General features: G+C 42.0%; 2 protein-coding genes across 2 annotated transcripts in view; one reads left to right on the top strand and one right to left on the bottom strand.

The window, feature by feature from the left end:
• Positions 1 to 692: 692 nt before the first annotated feature.
• Positions 693 to 3,748, top strand: LOC144517438 (nuclear factor 7, brain-like). Its single transcript, XM_078249557.1, has one exon. The coding sequence runs from the start codon at positions 969 to 971 to the stop codon at positions 2,487 to 2,489; it is 1,521 nt and encodes a 506-aa protein (XP_078105683.1). The 5' UTR covers positions 693 to 968; the 3' UTR covers positions 2,490 to 3,748.
• Positions 3,749 to 4,036: 288 nt separating this feature from the next.
• Positions 4,037 to 19,703, bottom strand: part of ccndbp1 (cyclin D-type binding-protein 1) — a 17,216-nt gene continuing 1,549 nt past the window's right edge. The window contains exons 2-11 of the mRNA XM_078249558.1: positions 19,189 to 19,248; positions 16,429 to 16,508; positions 12,645 to 12,726; positions 10,940 to 11,036; positions 8,179 to 8,252; positions 7,244 to 7,320; positions 6,761 to 7,011; positions 5,723 to 5,783; positions 5,068 to 5,114; positions 4,037 to 4,270 (exon numbers count right to left, since the gene is read on the bottom strand). Of these exons, the coding sequence (XP_078105684.1) occupies positions 4,162 to 4,270; positions 5,068 to 5,114; positions 5,723 to 5,783; positions 6,761 to 7,011; positions 7,244 to 7,320; positions 8,179 to 8,252; positions 10,940 to 11,036; positions 12,645 to 12,726; positions 16,429 to 16,508; positions 19,189 to 19,248 (938 nt within the window). The 3' untranslated portion in view covers positions 4,037 to 4,161. The remainder of the gene's footprint in view (positions 4,271 to 5,067; positions 5,115 to 5,722; positions 5,784 to 6,760; positions 7,012 to 7,243; positions 7,321 to 8,178; positions 8,253 to 10,939; positions 11,037 to 12,644; positions 12,727 to 16,428; positions 16,509 to 19,188; positions 19,249 to 19,703) is intronic.

The raw sequence follows: 19,703 nt of genomic DNA, 5'->3' as shown, positions 1-19,703 counted from the left end.
CGCACGGACCGCTACAAGAAATCATTCCTACCACAGGCAACATAACTATTTACCAGCTCATCTCTGAGTGTTAGATAAGACTCTTAGACATCACATCTGCACTAAGTGCAACTTGCACAATAGATTTATGTACAGCTGTATCACTACTAGTTTGTATTTGTATTCCCAACTTGTATATATTTTAAATTATTTGTTCTTATATTCTATCCTATTATTATTTCATGTATATTCTGTATGTGTGTCTGCTGCAACACTGGAATTTCCCATTTTTTGTCTGTCTGTCTCTCTCTCTCTCTCTCTCTCTATCTATTCTCATGCAGGAAGCAAGGTTAGGGTAAGAATGTCAGGGCGAGCCAATCAGGGATGAGTATTCCCCTACCACCCTACAAAAAAAAAATCGCGCCCGGTACTGGTACTTTCTATACTTTTACTTTTTTGTATTGTAATCACTGTGTTAATAATAAAATGTTTGAAGAAAAAACGAAGCATGGATGGTTAAGGCATGTCCCGCCCTACTCTGCCTTACTCTGCCTCTGATTGGCTTACCTTGGTATTCTTATCCTAACCCTAACCAATCTCACTGCTCATACCTAAACCTTACCAATCGAACTAACAAAAGGCAACGAGTACTAGCCAATCAGAGGCAGAGTAGGGCGGGTCATGCCTTCGCCATCCTAGGAAACGCAAATGTTCATACAGGAAACCAACATTGTTTACAGCGAGGAGCCTACAGACGATAAGTTTCACTTTCGGACTAAAGTTAGGATTTCTGCTGAAAGAGGCCAACTACATGACACAATATTGAAAAACTGGAACATTAACACGTCTGGGGGCTGCTGATTGAATGCACGTTTGAGGAAAAACACAGATGAAAGTAAAGTAACTTCAAGAAACCGTCCAAAAGAAGAAGAGGAGCCACGGCGGATCGGCTTCCTGCTTGATTGTTGTGTGAGCATTTTACAAACGCAATGGCTTCCATATCAGAGGAGGATCTCTGCTGTCCTGTCTGCCATGACGTCTTTAAAGACCCTGTCGTCCTGTCATGCAGCCACAGCTTCTGTAGAGACTGTCTGCAGAGCTGGTGGGGGGGGACACCAACACGGGACTGTCCAGTCTGTAAGAGGAGGTCATCAAGGAGTGATCCACCTCGTAACCTGGCTTTAAGGAACCTGTGTGAGTCTTTCTTGCTGAAAGGAGGTCAGAGAGCCTCAGCAGCTCTCTGCAGTCTGCACTCTGAGAAACTCAAACTCTTCTGTCTGGACCATCAGCAGCCGGTGTGTGTGGTCTGCAGAGACTCAAGGAGACACTCCAACCACAGATTCAGACCCATCGATGAGGCTGCACAGGATCACCGAGAGGAGCTCCAGGAAGCCCTGAAGCCCTTACAGGACAAACTCAAGTTCTGGGAACGAGTTAAAGAGGAGTGGGATCAGACAGCAGAACACATGAAGGTCCAGGCCCGACGCACAGAGACGCAGATTAAGGATCAGTTTAAGAAGCTTCGCCAGTTTCTAGAAGAGGAAGAGGAGGCCAGGATGGCTGCACTGAGGGAGGAAGAGGAGCAGAAGAGTCAGAGGATGAAGGAGAAGATGAAGACTCTGAGCAGAGAGATAGCAGCTCTTTCAGACACAGTCAGAGCCACAGAGGAGCAGCTGAGAGCTGAAGACGTCTCATTCCTGATCAACTACAAGGCTGCAGTGGAAAGAGTCCAGCAGCGCCCCCTGCTGGATGATCCACAGCTGCTCTCAGGAGTTCTGATAGATGAGGCCAAACACCTGGGCAACCTGAGCTTCAACATCTGGAACAAGATGAAGGACATGGTCTCCTACTATCCTGTGATTCTGGACCCAAACACTGCTCATCCAGAACTCGTCCTGTCTGAGGATCTGACCAGCATGAGCCGCGGAGAGAGACAGAAGCTTCCTGATAATCCAGAGAGGTTTGATTTCTTTCACCCCGTCCTGGGCTCCGAGGGCTTTGACTCAGGGACTCACAGCTGGGACGTCGAGGTTGGAGACAGCAGAATGTGGTTTCTTGGCGTGGCAAAGAAGTCTGTCCAGAGGAAAGGGAGGACATGGTCTGGGATGTGGAGAATAGGATTCTCAAATGGTAAATATAAAGCCTTCTCTCCGACAGCCCAACCCATCGTCCTTGGAGTGAGGCAGCTCCAGATGATCCGAGTCAAACTGGACTGGACCAGAGGAACGCTGTCGTTCTCCGATCTTGATACTGGCACACGCATACACACCTACACACCCACTTTCACTGAGAGGATGTTTCCATACTTCAGCAATAGTAATGAATCCCCTATGAAGATCTTACCACAGGTGGATGAGGAAGAAGATGATGAGGAGGAGGAGGAGGAAAATGAAGATGATGAGGAGGATGAAGATGATGATGATGATGATGATGATGATGATGATGATGAGGAGGAGGAGGAGGACGACTACAACTACAATGATTATGATTATTCTGATAATGATGATTAGACAGCTGTGTTCCAAACCGTTCCCTATCACAGTGTGTTCGCTTCCAATTTCATTCACTATATAGTCCAGTTTAAAATGCCCTCAATACACAGCTAATTTGAGTGTACATACAATGTACCCTACATTTTACTCCCGTATCCCACAATGCAACGCAGCCGTGTTTTCCCGGAGGAGAAGCAGAAAACTGAAAAAGGTAAAATGGAGCGGGCTTTCTTATCTGAACATTGGAAAATACAACACACAACATATATAATATACAACATTTGACTTTCCACCTGAGGACCCGGGCGTGATTCAGAGATGTATGCCGGGCACGCCTACTGACGGCTTCAGTCAGTGTCGAAATCTTGTGTGGTCGTTCCCTGTATAGTTCACTATTTAACAAACACTATATAGGGAACGGTGAGTGAGGGAATGATTTTGAACATAGCTCATGTCTTATTTTTATTTTATTTCACCTTTTTCTTCTGGTTTTTTTTTTCCCTCTGTCACACACAATTAGCAAAGATACATTGATGTTTAAGATTGTGGGCCTACTGTAGTCTGGATTATTTGCATGCAAGTCACTTAAAACAGTTCACCTTTTGGTTGAGTTCTTTAAGGATCAGTACTGAAATGCTGTGTAACAGTTTAAGATCCTATTGTTTCAGGGGGGCTGGGTACCAAACTTCTCGTTTTAGGCACAGACCGAATTGCCTCCTTAGTATCGTGTATCAAAAAATGCCTCGTCATTCAATACCAAAGTTTAATACCTAAAATCACATCAGCATCAGTGAGCCAATTAGCACGCAGCATGCTTCTACAAAGATGTAATAATGCTTGTGATTGGCTGTCTAACTTTACACATCATAGAGACATGCAGGAAAAACTCAACGTGACACACAGACGGGCTCACGTGTGTGTGTTTGAGAGGCTTGACTACAGTGTGTTTTAGGTGGAAAGGAGCTGAAGAAAAAGATTTGTAATGTATAGATTGTATAAAATTGGTATCAAAAAAAGTTCAAGAACCGGTATCGATGTCACGGTGTCGGAAAAAGAACAAAGTAACGATACCCAGCCCTGTTTCATTTTCTCATCGACGTAAGAATACAAATGTTGCAGTTGGAGTAACTTGTCTATAGTCATATTGTCATAGTGTATGCTCATTATATTCCCAGGCAGTGTGACTATTCTGTAACCGATGATTAATGTTAGCCTTTTAATCTAACCTGCTGTGAATGATTTTACTTTATCTGTGAAACAATAAATAATCAAGCGTAGGACATGTGTACTGCAGTGTGTACTTTCAGCAGTGCTACGTCAGTTCTGCCGAGGAGGTTCTACTGAGCATGTGCGAGCTTGGTTTAGTTCAGACTGCTGCACCATGAGTGAGATGTTAAATTAGTAACGAGGGTAAAGAACTGATACATTCCCTTACTTAAGTTAAAGTATTCTAATATGATGTAAAAATACATTATAAGCAACGCAGTTCTCTCTCTCTCTCTCTCTCTCTCTCTCTCTCTCTCTCTCTCTCTCTCTCTCTCCAGATAAACGACAAGACTATTAAAGACTTCATGTAGGGACACAAGTCCTTCCTTTTATTTGTTATATGTTTTATATATATATGCTTGTAAACACACACACTCTTTTAGAAATCCACCTCTTGAGACACACACACACACACACACACACACTAGATGTCCTGCTGAATAAGGTCTTTGGCTTTTTGCAGGTTGTGATCGACGGCTCCATCTAAGAACTGAACCCAGGTCAGCTGTGATTCCCCACACACGTGACTGGACCTGTATTGGGGGGGGGATATTTTCTCAGTTAAAAGCTGACTATCATCAGCTCCCTTCATTTACAGAGAGAAGCATATTACAGAAGGCTGTCATAAGAAACAAAGTGACAAAGACCTTTTTATGTATCTGATAAGATCAACTAATAGCATGACTTACACCACCACATGCTTCTCAAACCTCATATTCTATGTGTTTTTTTAACTCAACCTCTATATAAACAGCTCATTTCATTGAGACACGGTCTCATTCATGCAGGACAGCTTCAGACGTAGCTCGTTTTTTTAGGTTGAGGGGGCCGAGTAGGAGACTGAGGGTGTGGAAAGAGTAATGAAGCCCTGGGAGAGTAGCAGTGATACACAGCTATACGCAGTATACCCACTAAGAAAGCTCCAGGATTTCCATATACCTACTTAAAAATGCCCAATGACACGCAACAACATACTTTGCCTGTCATTGCATTTGTTTTGTTTCTTCACATAGGCTAAATAAAGGCATTTCAGTCATAAATTGGTGCATAAAAGTGTGTCAGAATGCAGGAAAGTGTTTGACGCTCAAAATTTCCCTGGGGAGGACACCCAGACCCCCCACTATGATATGGCCCCCCCATGCTGGCATAGACACAGGATAGGATGGCCGTCTGACTAAAGAACACAGAGAACTGTGTGTGAGGCAACTGGTTATGACTCTCAGAGCTCTGTGATAGACAGCATCCAACACATGAAGAGAGTTAGAAACTTCCATAACTTCCTGTCAATTCCCATGGGAAATCAATCAATCAATCAATCAATCATTCTTACCTGATGATCTCCAGAACTTTCTTTAACAGAGCTGCCAATTTAGAAACCTGTAGAGAGAAAAAAACTAATTCATATGTTGGATTTAAGATTGAACCTTGGCCAAGGAGCTTATGTTTTTTATTGTGTGTGTGTCCGTGTGTATGAGTCTGTGTGTTTCAGAGTGTGTGTGTGTGTGTGTGTGTGTATGTGTTTCAGAGTGTGTGTGTGTGTGTGTGTGTGTTTCAGAGTGTGTGTGTGTGTGTGTGTGTGTGTGTGTGTGTGTGTGTGTGTGTGTGTGTGTGTGTTTCAGAGTGTGTGTGTATGTGTTTGTTTCAGTGTGTGTGTGTGTGTGTGTGTGTTTCAGAGTGTGTGTGTGTGTGTGTGTGTGTGTGTGTGTGTGTGTGTTTGTTTCAGAGTGTGTGTGTGTTTGTTTCAGAGTGTGTGTGTGTTTGTTTCAGTGTGTGTGTGTGTGTGTGTGTGTGTGTGTGTGTGTGTGTGTGTGTGTGTGTGTGTGTGTGTGTGTGTGTGTGTGTGTGTGTGTGTGTGTGTGTGTGTGTGTGTGTGTGTGTGTGTGTGTGTGTGTGTGTTTCAGAGAGTGTGTGTGTGTGTTTGTTTCAGAGTGTGTGTGTGTGTGTGTGTGTGTGTGTGTGTGTGTTTCAGAGTGTGTGTGTCTTACGTTATTCTCCACTCCGCTGTAGTCCATGGGGGGGTAGAGGCAGAGAGCTAGATCATCAACACTGAGAAGAAAAGACAGCAAGAGGCAGAGATCTGTTATCATGACGGTAAGTTTTAGTCAAAAATGATATTCTATTTGAATTTTTTTAATAACAGTTTATTGAGCAAAAGCTGGGCAAAAAGGTAGAGTAAGTGTTTGATGTGTTACAGTCGAGGAACTATCTGTATGAAAAACATAAAAACATTCAAACTGCTGCTGTGCAGACAGAGAAAAACATATGTTCATAATACATATGTTTTATATATAAACATATGTTTTCATGCCTAAAAGTCTCCAGTTGAAGGTGTGTTTACAGAGCTTTAGTGCCCAAAGACTTGGCTATTACACATTTTCAAGTTGAAGTTTACATTTTCTGTTTGGTAAGCAGACACCATAAAACCAAATACTTTTATTCTAATAATTACGGTAATTTAATGTTGCATTTCAGTGAAGTTTACGTCTTTTCGGTCTTAATAGCCTAGAAAACCTCCCTAGAGGCAGCAAATGTAATCTGCAGCCAGGGTCGTCTAGCAACTCTCTGTTGGCTTGCGAATCGGTAGAGTCAGGCCAATCACATCGTGTGCAGAGTGGGTGGGCGGGGCTTATGGCTGCTGCTGCTGCTGGTGAACAGCGTCTCTGGAAGACTTGGAGTTCAGCTTTTCTTTGAGAAAAGAACAAAGAACGGCCCTGAAGTCATTCTTAAAAAAGGAAGATGTGTTCAGAGTTTAGAGTGGAATCTATCAGCTAGCTCTGCTCTGATTGGTTGGAGAGCTATCCTATTGGTGCAGAGGGAATTTGAAAGACAACTGTTTATCCCGCCCCTCAGATTGAGCCCTGCCAATGGTGAGTTCCCAGACCAACATCTGGATGTGGGGCTGGCTTGTCAGACTAGCCAAGTTCATGTCTTTTCGGTCCAATTTCTATTAGGGAAGTACAGGTCTAAAATAACATTTGTCACTGTGATCACATGATAATCTGAGCGTGTGTGCGTGCTCCTACCCAGGACTCATTTCCTTGGTGATGTCAGCCAGGTCGTCGAGCTGAGCCAGGTGCTGAGACGTGGTGACGTCACCGTTGGCTTTGACAGCTGACGTCAGCTTCCTGAGGCACGCCGCCGATGCTTTCATCAGCCCCTGGCATGGACCAATAATGCGGCGGTCATTCTCCGACCAATAAGTGTCCTGGTTGCCTCGAGGCTCCTGGTCATCGTCGAGGACGTCAATGAACGGGTCCTGGGCCTCCGATAACGCCTGAGTGTCAAGTATCCATATCAATAAATTATAGCTGTATTATTGTAAACATTAGTGATAGCTGATGACTAACAATCAATTCCAATATTGATTAAAGCATAAGGCTGGTGAAATCATGTGTGTGTGAGTGAGTGAATGAGTGAGTGAGAGTGTGTGAGTGTGTGTGAGAGAGAGAGAGAGAGAGAGAGAGAGAGAGATGAGAGAGACAGAGTGTGTGTGTGTGTGTGTGTACCTGTTCAATTTCCTCTATGGCGTCTTTTACAACTCCGACCTGATTGGACAGAACTATCAACACTGCAGCCTTATTATCTGTGGAACACACACACACTTTTCGATCAATTAACATTTTTTTTAAATCATATTCATAATCCTTACTTAAAGGAGATACAGCCCCATATTAATCAAATCCTCTGAAATAACTGCTGATTTACACACCTGGAGGAATTACAAAGCTTTCTGCATCTAATTTAATTGTCATACAGTCTAAAAGAGCAGATCATTGATCACAGATTGATGAATCATATTCAGTTGTAGAAACAACGTGTCCTACCAGCTCCTAAACACACATCATTCACATAACCTCTTTTTGTGTGTAGCCATTAAAAATGGGTTTTAATAACCAATTAAACTGTTGTACTGCTATTATTTTTCAGATTAATCAATCAACTGTTTATTTTCTTAAGGATCAGGATAACATGTTAGACAGAACACACACACACACACACACACTCTCTCTCACTCACTCACACACACACACACACTCACTCTCTCTCTCTCACACACACACACACACACACTCTCTCTCTCAAACACACACTCTCACACACTCTCACACACACACACACACACACACCCTTAACTTATCCCTAAAGCTGACTTTGGATAAGCAGAGAGTAAACTTTCTCACACTCCTTAATAACGTGGACAATCTCACTGCTTTTTTTTTCTTTTAAAGTAGAAAGAAAATATGTTATACAAACAAACAGAAATGTGTAGAGGAAGCGTCAGTCTATCAGCACCTGCAGGCTGAATCTCCTTCTACTGTTTCTATAACCTTTCCATATGATACTGGGGCAGGGTGTGACAGCGTTTTATTGGATCTGACTCCAGTATCAAATCTGAATCTTCACACGTTTCCATTTAAAAGATCCGGGCAGGTCTACTGACCTTGTGGCAACTGGGCAAAGTGGTCGCAGGCTGACCACACACTTCCTGTTGATGTCAACTGATCCTGGGACAGACTACAGGTGAGCAGAGGAAGAGGAGAACAAGGAAGAGGAAGAGGACGAGGAAGAGGAAGTCAGATTGAAAGAAAACAGCGAGAAAGAGGAAAGAAACATACCTGTTAACATAGGGCTGTGCAATTAATTAAATTTCAATTTCGGCTCCCAACGATCACCAAAACAGTAAAATCGAGAAAAAACTATTATTTTGCCATGTTCTGTTTTGCATAACTGTCTTATTTTGGCAGGAGGAGGGCAGCCACAGCAGCGTTTGGTGAGCAAAATGGGCCAAACCAACTCCGTTGTCTGGGAACAGCTAACGTTAGCTAACCGTGCGGTCCCTCTGCCCCCCCGCTGTAGTAGGCGCTGTATTCCCCTGACACGCTGTATTCACTTACAGTTTACAACTTTATCCAGCTTAGTGGGGGTGCATACCGCTCAAAACCAACATGAAAAAACATAGTAATGTTCCCTCAGCATTTGGTTTTGTTGTTAAACTGTGTGTAAAATGAGCAGCGACGTTAAACCACCTGTTTCACCTAACGTTACTCTAAGGTACCGTCGATGTGCTGGACTTTTCCTTAGGTTAGCAAATAAGCCCACTGACGGCGACATTATTGTTCATTTTTTGGCACAATGTTTAGTAATGACAGTAGCAGTGGTCATAGTGAGTGAAAATGTGATGCACATTGTGTTATGTATCTTATGTAATTGTTCATTAGCTGTGTAACGTTATGTGTGATATCTGAACCCACTCACAGTAGTAGAACAGCTTCTATCCCCCTCCAAAGACTCTTTCTGTGAGATAAAGGACACTAACATTATACCCTGGACACGATCCGTTATATCCAAAGGTTAACGAGTAATCGTGTTAAATAATCGTGATTTCAATATTGACCAAAATAATCCTGATTATTATTTTTTCCAAAATCGAGCAGCCCTATTTTAACATAATGTCGTTTCGCTGAAAACAGAAATTCAATACTCCTGGAAAACATGTCCATTTATTTAATTTCCATGTTTTATTATTGACATTTCTTATTAAGATCTGTGTTAAAAGTAGAATTAATGTGGCTTTTTTGACACTGATCAACTGAAAAGTATCTCTATATATTCATAGATCTCTATAAAATGATCTAAAGACCTGAAGTGTCCCCCCAGTCCAAGTCAGTATTTAATAGCAGCAGCTTTTAAAGCCACGTGTCCCGTCATCCCTGTTAAAGAAAAAGACACATATAGCATATCTATTGTTAAAGAAAATAAGGTGGATGGTTCCATACAACGCTCTTCACGAGTAAGTACACTCTTCATTGAATTTGTTTTATTCTTTTTTATAGCAGGAAACGTTGAAAAAAGTGACAAAACGTCTTTAATTTAATTAAAGTTTAATTTAAACAACAGGAAGACAACACAAGAGTTAGAGGGGATTCATACCAGGCCAGAAATCTGTTTGACATTCACAGGACATTAAAGGGTTATTTACAGGTCTGTGTGTGTGTGTGTGTGTGTGTGTGTGTGTGTGTGTGTGTGTGTGTGTGTGTGTGTGTATTAGCGTTACCATGATGCCAGAACATTAACAACATTTAGTAATTACATATGAATACAACACCACAGCTAGGAACATCGTGATGATTAGATGTCCGTTAAGGACTCAAACATGTGTTTATGTAATTTAATAGTAATAAAATCAGTAGCATTATAAGGCTTGGGCATCATTTACGCCAAATGGATGAATATCCATATTTATTCTGTTTTTCTTATTATATATTCTGTTAATACACTGCATATATCTATATTATTCTTACTACTAGTATAATGTCACTGCTACTACATTGCACATATCTGTACATGTTGTTCATACATTGTTCATATTACATAACCACATTTATTCTGCTCTTATAACACTGCAACATATTTCTTGTCCTGCCTATGCAACACCTGTCTATACTAGTATATCACATTTCAGCACTTTTCTGCCTTTTTTGTACTTCTGGTTGGACACAGACTGTATTTGGTTGTCTTTGTACTCTGCACAGTGACACTAAAGTTGAATCTAATCTAATTAAATGACTTTTCTCAGATCTAATGATTCAGTTCAACTACTTTAGCAAGTTCTGTCTTTAAGCTTTTCGAGTGTCATTTATTTATTATCTGCTCTAGCTTTTTCAACATTGTAGACACAGATATGGTAATAATGAAGGTCCAAAATGATAGGTTGATTTTATTGAAACACGTAACAGTTTCTTGAGGAAGGAGCCCTAAACGCACCGTGAAATACGTGCAGCTAAGTCTTCCACAAACTGAGGGAAAACACTAATAATTGAAATGTCAGGTATTATGACAACGCCCGTGTGTGTTTGTGTCTTTTTCACATTTTGTTCTACTGTGGCTATCGATTCAAAGTAATTATGATATGTGTGTGTTGATTTTATTGAAACACCTAACATTTTCTTGAGCAATGTGACATCATGACTTTGTGTAAACATACACGCCCACTTTCTAAAGCCAAGTGGCGTGTTATCTGTACGCATTTTGAGCGCCGTCTACAGCGGACGGGTCGGGTTTAGTAAAAGAAGAAAGCGACGGTTGGGTTTAGTAAACGTGACACGCGGGACCCGATCCCCGGTCTCCTGGGTGAAAGTCCTGTGTTGTTTGTTTGTAATTATGATATCTTACACCAACTCTGTGTTTGTGTGTGCATGTACCTCTGTAGCGGGGAGCTCAGTATGACCTCCACCAGCTGTAAGACTCCCTCCAGAACCTCGACCGTGGCGTCTCTGACCTGCCGCCGCAGACTGACGCCTGAGACATGGGGGGACAGAAGCAACAAGCTGAAGTCAAGATGCTGACAAAGATTAACATCCCCTTTATACAGTATCCATTACTAACGAATCCCATACAGCAGACATAAGAAGCTTTTGGGCAGCATGCTCTCGATTACACAATATCAAGTATAGAGTGAGTTTCACTGAAGAGTTTTACCATCCTGTGATTAGGAAATCAGTCCCTCCAGAAAAACGCGAGTATGAGATCGCATAATTTAATGCATAATTAGTCCACATATTTATTTTGGGGGCCGCATTCTTTCAAATACGCCGCACTTTCGCTGCATAAATTGCTGATTTCCGCACAAACTATGCGGGGCTTGCATGATTTCATAATCCCCACATTTTCGGTGCAAAAAAGTCCCATATATCTTATCAGAAAGATGAAAAATGTTGCGTTTACTTCACACAAGAGCAGCCGTTTTCCCCTGCTGCCATGAGAACATTATGAAGTGACATAATTACGCGACGTGAACATCATCTAAAAGCTGTAAACCCCGCGATGAAGCCACAATGAAACTGCCATTTTTGCAAGTTCCCGCAATTTCATCGCATAAAATTGCATAAATATCCCGCATATTCCATCACATTATTTAAGAAAACGTGACGCATAATCAAGGATTTTAGCCCAAAACAATCACAAAAAAAATCTGCATTTTTCTGGAAGGACTGGGAAATGCTTATTGGTATGAATCAGTGTCTTCAGATGTTGGATGCTGTGTATCATGGAGCTTTAAGGTTTATTTTAAGGTTACTCATCACTGTACACTTAACTCCACAGTGAATTTGCCCTCTCTGCCCTCGACTCACTCACCTCTATATCTTCATATATAAAGGCATTATAGGCAGGCTCCCATGTTACATATCTCAATGTCTTTCTTTTACACAGAGTACTTATGGTTTACGGTCCCAGAACACCATCTCAATGAATGTACCTCAAGCCCAGACAGAGTAGTTTAAAAAGGATTTCATGTCTGCTGCTCCTTCTACTGGGAACGACCTACAGCAAACACTGCGACTACACCGTCTAATGTCCTTAAATGATGTGAAAGGTGGTGTTAAAACCATAGAACATCAGTCCATCCACACGTGCAAATGTTTTAATTAATTGAAATGCACTTGAGATGTCTTTGTCTCTTTTGTGTGTTGTTTTGTGACTGTACATGTTTTTGATGTAACTATCTTGTTCTGCTATCTTGGCCAGGTCTCTCTTGAGAAAGAGATTTTATATTTCAATGAGACTAACCTGGTTAAATAAAGGTTAAATAAAATAAAAAACAAACAGCTTCTGTATTCTTTGATTGTTATCAGTACTGAACAATCTATCAAACCCTGTTTCATTTAATCAAATCAGACTGGATGGAAGACATGTTTCAAAGACGGGCTACGGCAGCAGAATCTGAAGAAGAACATCAGCTAAATAATATATACTCACCTAAAGGATTATTAGGAGCACCTGTTACATTTAATAATCCTTTAGGTGAGTGTATACCGGTGAATGAGAACAGAGGGAACGGACTACTTGACTAAAGCACAACCGACTAGCCATTTGCTTGACTGTTGTGGCCGTGACTGGTGGCTTTACCTTGGCTCTTAGGTAGCCAGTAATACACAGTGGACAGAGAGAGGACACTCTTCAGGGTGGACTCTGCTAACTTCTCTCCATCCTGCAGAGAGGAAGGAGGGAGAAAAGACAGAAATACATATCAATATGTTGGGAATTACAATAGAAAGTTTGTGCAACAATTCAAGAGCTTGGGAAATATAACAATTATTTATTTAACAACTCATACATATCTATGCTGCCGTGCAAAGCGAAAAGACCCTAACTCAATTTTGGTCGAAAATGAGTTATTGTCATTTTTGGAACATTAAATATCTGCTTTATCATGTGGACAGATATCTTGAGTCAATTTTATTGTTTTGGGGAGAAAATTGTGTGTTGTCTTTGCCGTAACTTCAAAAACTGTAGAGCAGCCAAGGCAGAATACCGTAACATCAGTTAGGGTTCTTTGTCACACACACACACACACACACACACACACACACACACACACACACACACACACACACACACACAGACACACACACACACACACACACAGACACAGACACAGAGCAGAGGACGACGCTGACACGCAACACATGTACCTGACTGGGAAAGATACCGCTACGCTCGTTATTGTAAGTAGGCTACAATAAAACCTAAAAGTAAATACGTATTAATACCCACTCACCTGTCTACAGGCATACACATGTAGGAAGCCATATATTTCAATCTCTGTCTGGGCGCAGTCCACTCTCGTCCACCGCGCTGTTTACACAAACACAGCTCTACTCTAAACAGTGAATTTTGACAAACAAGCTAAATCAAAGCTGTCTGTTTGTAGTCTAACTGTTTCTTAGTTTGCCACAAATCTTGAAATTTGGACAAATTCTTGCGAAGTTAACTGCTCGTCGTCTCTGCAGAGCATCCATGGATGTATTAAAAGACCAAAACAAACCAACGTGGCTAGTTAATATGCACGTGAATGATGCCATCTTTATGTTCACGTCTTCATTCTTGCAATGAGTCTAAATTAGTATTATTATGAAATTAGCCTCATATCCAAACAGAAGAACATGCTTTACATGCATTAAGACATCCAAACACTCTCATGCTTAATTCTGACGTCTGTCAGAGAGAGTGTGTGAATCAGTCATGCGACTGCCTGTGTGGTAGTAGGAGTATGAAATACAGCAAAAAATGTATTGATATATCATATTCATATGATGTTGATAAATGTTAAGCCATTTTTATCATAGTGAGTCCAATAGGATTAATATTGCTTACATTTTAAGTAAACGTTATCATTGTTATCATAACATTGTGCTATAAAAAGGAAGTTAAGGTCTTTTGCCTTGGTATGACCGATTGTCATTTTGTGGGCAATGCTAAGGCAGAACACCGCCTACCAAGAGCCTGGGTCTGTCCCGTCAGATACCCCCTACCAAGAGCCTGGGTCTGTCCCGTCAGATACCCCCTACCAAGAGCCTGGGTCTGTCCCGTCAGATACCCCCTACCAAGAGCCTGGGTCTGTCCCGTCAGACACCCCCTACCAAGAGCCTGGGTCTGTCCCGTCAGACACCGCCTACCAAGAGCCTGGGTCTGTCCGAGGTTTCTTCCTAAGAGGGAGTTTTTCCTCGCTACTGTGACACTTACGCATCCATGCATGCTCTTGGGGGAATCACTGGAATTGTTGGGTCCTTGTAAATTATAGAGTGTGGTCTAGACCTCCTCTATCTGTAAAGTGTCCTGAGATAATTCCTGTTATGATTTGACACTATAAATAAAATTGAAATTGAATACAGTAACTTCCTAAAAAGGGTCAAAGGTCAAATTTGAGTTCAACATCTTTTTGTCGATAGATTAATACAGGTATACACTACAAAATGTGAAAATTACAATATTATACCTATAACTCAATTGTCAGGACATTAGGATAACTTTAAAGTCATTTTTCTCAGTTTAAGTTAAGGTCTTTTGGGTTAGTAAGGCAGTATGAGCCTTAGCGTTTATATTTATTACGTGTTTATATTTTGGGATTTGCACCTTATCGATATGTTTCCTAATTTGCACTGTTGCACAACAGTATCCCTCTGGAAAAGAAACTCAAATGTAACCAGCGTGTCTAGATGGACCAAAGTCCCAAACGCTGGCCCTGTCATGTCAAATATGAAGGCTTCTATCTGCTCAGCTTTAGCTGCTTTCCATCATGAGAACTTTTCCTGTTTCCGTCACCGTTTACTTGTTAAAAAAGTGGAGCACTTAACGGAACACGGCGACTTATTGGGACTATTAGCCCAACTATTAGCTTAGCATAGATCCTGGAGGTAACTGGCTCCATCTAGCCTAGCTTAGCACAGATCCTGGAGGTAACTGGCTCCATCTAGCCTAGCTTAGCATAGATCCTGGAGGTAACTGGCTCCATCTAGCCTAGCTTAGCACAGATCCTGGAGGTAACCGGCTCCATCTAGCCTAGCTTAGCATAGATCCTGGAGGTAACTGGCTCCATCTAGCCTAGCTTAGCACAGATCCTGGAGGTAACTGGCTCCATCTAGCCTAGCTTAGCATAGATCCTGGAGGTAACTGGCTCCATCTAGCCTAGCTTAGCACAGATCCTGGAGGTAACTGGCTCCATCTAGCCCTAGCTTAGCACAGATCCTGGAGGTAACCGGCTCCATCTAGCCTAGCTTAGCATAGATCCTGGAGGTAACTGGCTCCATCTAGCCTAGCTTAGCACAGATCCTGGAGGTAACCGGCTCCATCTAGCCTAGCTTAGCACAGATCCTGGAGGTAACCGGCTCCATCTAGCCTAGCTTAGCACAGATCCTGGAGGTAACCGGCTCCATCTAGCCTAGCTTAGCACAGATCCTGGAGGTAACCGGCTCCATCTAGCCTAGCTTAGTACAGATCCTGGAGGTAACCGGCTCCATCTAGCCTAGCTTAGCACAGATCCTGGAGGTAACCGGCTCCATCTAGCCTAGCTTAGCACAGATCCTGGAGGTAACCGGCTCCATCTAGCCTAGCTTAGCATAGATCCTGGAGGTAACTGGCTCCATCTAGCCTAGCTTAGCACAGATCCTGGAGGTAACTGGCTCCATCTAGCCTAGCTTAGCACAGATCCTGGAGGTAACTGGCTCCATCTAGCCTAGCTTAGCATAGATCCTGGAGGTAACTGGCTCCATCTAGCCTAGCTTAGCACAGATCCTGGAGATAACCGGCTCCATCTAGCCTAGCTTAGCACAGATCCTGGAGGTAACCAGCTACAACACGCACGGAGATTAGAAGAGTATGTCTGGACTTATCTAACTCTGGGGGATACGGGGAATAAGACAAAGTCCCAATAAGGCGGCGTGTTCCTTTAAGCAAGATATTTATCCAGCTTCATGACACAAGGGCTTATTCTGCCTGCTGCCATCCCTTAATTTAATGAGTCTCTCTGTGTCGGGACAGAACTTTTCCTGTTAACTAGTAGGAACTGTTGATATACATTTATGTTACTGGTTGTCCTTCAGATCCACAACAACAGAGGTGTAAATTCAAGACAATATTTTCTACTAGACTTGCACTACCAACACACAGCATATCAAGCATTATCTTTGTATGTAAAATCATTTTGTTACTAAGTTATAGTTATTTGTAGTTTTGTTATTGTATTTCTTGTCTATGAGTGCTCTCATGTAGTTTGTTTTGTGATTGATGCCCTCTCGATATCCCGTCCTCAGAGCTTTAAACATGTTGCTTTTATGAAGTTGGCTCGTCATACAGTAACTGGTACAACATAAACTCATCAAGGCAAACAATATGATCACGAAATTAATCTGACCTGCTGAGATGGCAGCGGGGGTTGGGAGAAGGCCAGGCTGAGTTTAGTGGCTTCCTGGGACACTGCCTTCACTGCCTGGTCTGAGAAACAGAAGAGAAGTTACATCACATTACAAGGCACAGGATGATGATGATGATGATGATGATGAGGAGGATGATGATGATGAGGATGAGGATGATGATGATGATGATGAGGATGATGATGAGGATGATGATGATGATGATGATGATGATGAGGAGGATGATGATGAGGATGAGGATGATGATGATGATGATGAGGATGATGATGAGGATGATGATGATGATGATGGGTGGACTTACCCTTCTGCTGTTCTTGGGTCAAATTTGACACATTTAAAAAAAAAAAAAAAAAAGTTTCCATTTCAGAAATTTGGGGTTTCTTTCAACCAAATTGTCAAAGAAACTAACGTGGATGTTTCCATACAACCATTACTCTTCACAGGTAAAATAAATGATCAGTTCACTACTTTTATTATATATATATATATACACATACATACACTAATTTGGATGTTTTATTTAATTGTATTTGAAGAAAAAAAATGACAAGTGTTGAAAATAAGTGAATTTTATTTTGGAAAAAGCCTTAAAAACGTGAGAAAAAAAATCGAATAAAAACATCAAAAACAAAATCTACAAAAACATTGGGTGAAGTGACAAGTGTCAAAATGTTTTCATTTAAAATTTTGACCCAGAAAAAACTAAAAGTTAGGTGGTCGACGGGAAGACAACACAAGGGTTAATATAATATATAATATCTTGAGTTGTTGGGACACAGCACCCTACCTAAATAAATATAGGACACAGAAACGAGCGTGTTGTTTGTTAGAAACTGTATATATATATATATATATATATATATATATATAGCTATATCGCAGTAGCAGAACTAGAATCTGAAGAAGGGAGACAGTCAGGGCCGGTGATTGCTATAGGAGGAGAACTAGGTGATTGCTATAGGAGAACTGGTGATTGCTATAGGAGGAGAACTAGGTGATTGCTATAGGGAGGAGAACTAGGGCGATGCTATGGGCGATGCTATAGGTGATTGCTATGGGAGAACTAGGTGATTGCTATAGGAGGAGAACTAGGTGATTGCTATAGGAGGAGAACTAGGTGATTGCTATAGGGAGGAGAACTAGGCGGTGCTATAGAGCGATTGCTATAGGTGATTGCTATGGGGAGAACTAGGTGATTGCTATAGGAGAACTAGGTGATTGCTATAGGAGGAGAACTAGGTGATTGCTATGGGAGGAGAACTAGGCGATTGCTATAGGTGATTGCTATAGGAGAACTAGGTGATTGCTATGGGAGGACTGGGTGATTGCTATGGGGAGGACTAGGTGATTGCTATGGGAGGACTGGGTGATTGCTATAGGGAGAACTGGCGGTGCTATGGGTGATTGCTATAGGAGGACTGGGTGGTGCTATGGGAGAACTAGGGCGATTGCTATAGGAGAACTAGGTGATTGCTATAGGAGAACTAGGGTGATTGCTATAGGAGGAGAACTAGGCGATTGCTATAGGAGAACTAGGCGATTGCTATAGGAGAACTAGGCGATTGCTATAGGAGGAGAACTAGGCGATTGCTATAGGAGAACTAGGTTATTGCTATAGGAGGAGAACTAGGCGATTGCTATAGGAGGAGAACTAGGCGATTGCTATAGGAGGAGAACTAGGTGATTGCTATAGGAGGAGAACTAGGCGATTGCTATAGGAGAACTAGGCGATTGCTATAGGAGGAGAACTAGGCGATTGCTATAGGAGAACTAGGTGATTGCTATAGGAGAACTAGGTGATTGCTATAGGGGAGTGATTGCTATGAGGAGAACTAGGTGATTGCTATAGGAGAACTAGGTGATTGCTATAGGAGGAGAACTAGGTGATTGCTATAGGAGAACTAGGTGATTGCTATAGGAGAACTAGGCGATTGCTATAGGAGAACTAGGTGATTGCTATAGGAGGAGAACTAGGTGATTGCTATAGGAGGAGAACTAGGTGATTGCTATAGGAGGAGAACTAGGCGATTGCTATAGGAGAACTAGGTTATTGCTATAGGAGAACTAGGCGATTGCTATAGGAGAACTAGGTGATTGCTATAGGAGGAGAACTAGGCAATTGCTATAGGAGAACTAGGTGATTGCTATAGGAGGAGAACTAGGTGATTGCTATAGGAGAACTAGGCGATTGCTATAGGAGGAGAACTAGGCGATTGCTATAGGAGAACTAGGTGATTGCTATAGGAGAACTAGGCGATTGCTATAGGAGAACTAGGCGATTGCTATAGGAGAACTAGGTGATTGCTATAGGAGGAGAACTAGGTGATTGCTATAGGAGAACTAGGTGATTGCTATAGGAGAACTAGGTGATTGCTATAGGAGGAGAACTAGGCGATTGCTATAGGAGAACTAGGCGATTGCTATAGGAGGAACTAGGCGATTGCTATAGGAGGAGAACTAGGCGATTGCTATAGGAGAACTAGGCGATTGCTATAGGAGAACTAGGCGATTGCTATAGGAGAACTAGGTGATTGCTATAGGAGAACTAGGCGATTGCTATAGGAGGAGAACTAGGTGATTGCTATAGGAGGAGAACTAGGCGATTGCTATAGGAGAACTAGGTGATTGCTATAGGAGAACTAGGCACAGATGGGGGCACAAAACTCAATCTCACCTAGGGCAACCAAAGGGCTAGAGCCGGCCCTGGAGACAGATGATGCTCATAATAACATATACTCAACTCAAAGTGTCCCAAAAGTTGGAGAGGTTGAACGCTCCATCTGACTCATTGGACTCTCCGTCTGTGGTGGAAAATGAGCATTGGGTTAGGCATATCTTCCCTCTTCCAGAACAACAATACCATGCTCAAATGCCCAAATGAGAGAAACCATGTACCAAACCCTTGCTTATTTAATAATAATAATGCATTTTATTTATAGAGCGCTACGTACAACACTCAAAGATACTTTACAGAGTTTTAATTCTAAAAACTCAACTTGTTCAACTGGTCATGTCTGTTTTCCCAATATGGTCTTTCTTTTTTAAAGATTATTTTTTTGGGCTTTTCTGCCTTTAATTGACAGGACAGCTAGGTGAGAAAGAGAAAGAGAGAGAGAGAGAGAGAGAGAGAGACAGAGACAGAGAGAGAGAGAGAGAGAGAGAGAGAGAGAGAGACAGAGGAAGACATGCAGGAAATCATCACAGGTAGGACTCAAACCCTGGACCTCTGCGTCGAGGCATACACCTCTCAGTATAT

This window comes from Sander vitreus, chromosome 4, assembly GCF_031162955.1.
Source record: "Sander vitreus isolate 19-12246 chromosome 4, sanVit1, whole genome shotgun sequence".
Classification (NCBI taxonomy): Eukaryota; Metazoa; Chordata; class Actinopteri; order Perciformes; family Percidae; genus Sander; species Sander vitreus.
Note: the sequence above shows the minus strand (reverse complement) of the source record. Positions and strands in the feature narration are given on the sequence as shown.

Bases quoted from the DNA above. Each gene is read 5' to 3' on its own strand.
- LOC144517438 (XM_078249557.1), top strand. From the start codon at position 969: ATGGCTTCCATATCAGAGGAGGATCTCTGCTGTCCTGTCTGCCATGAC.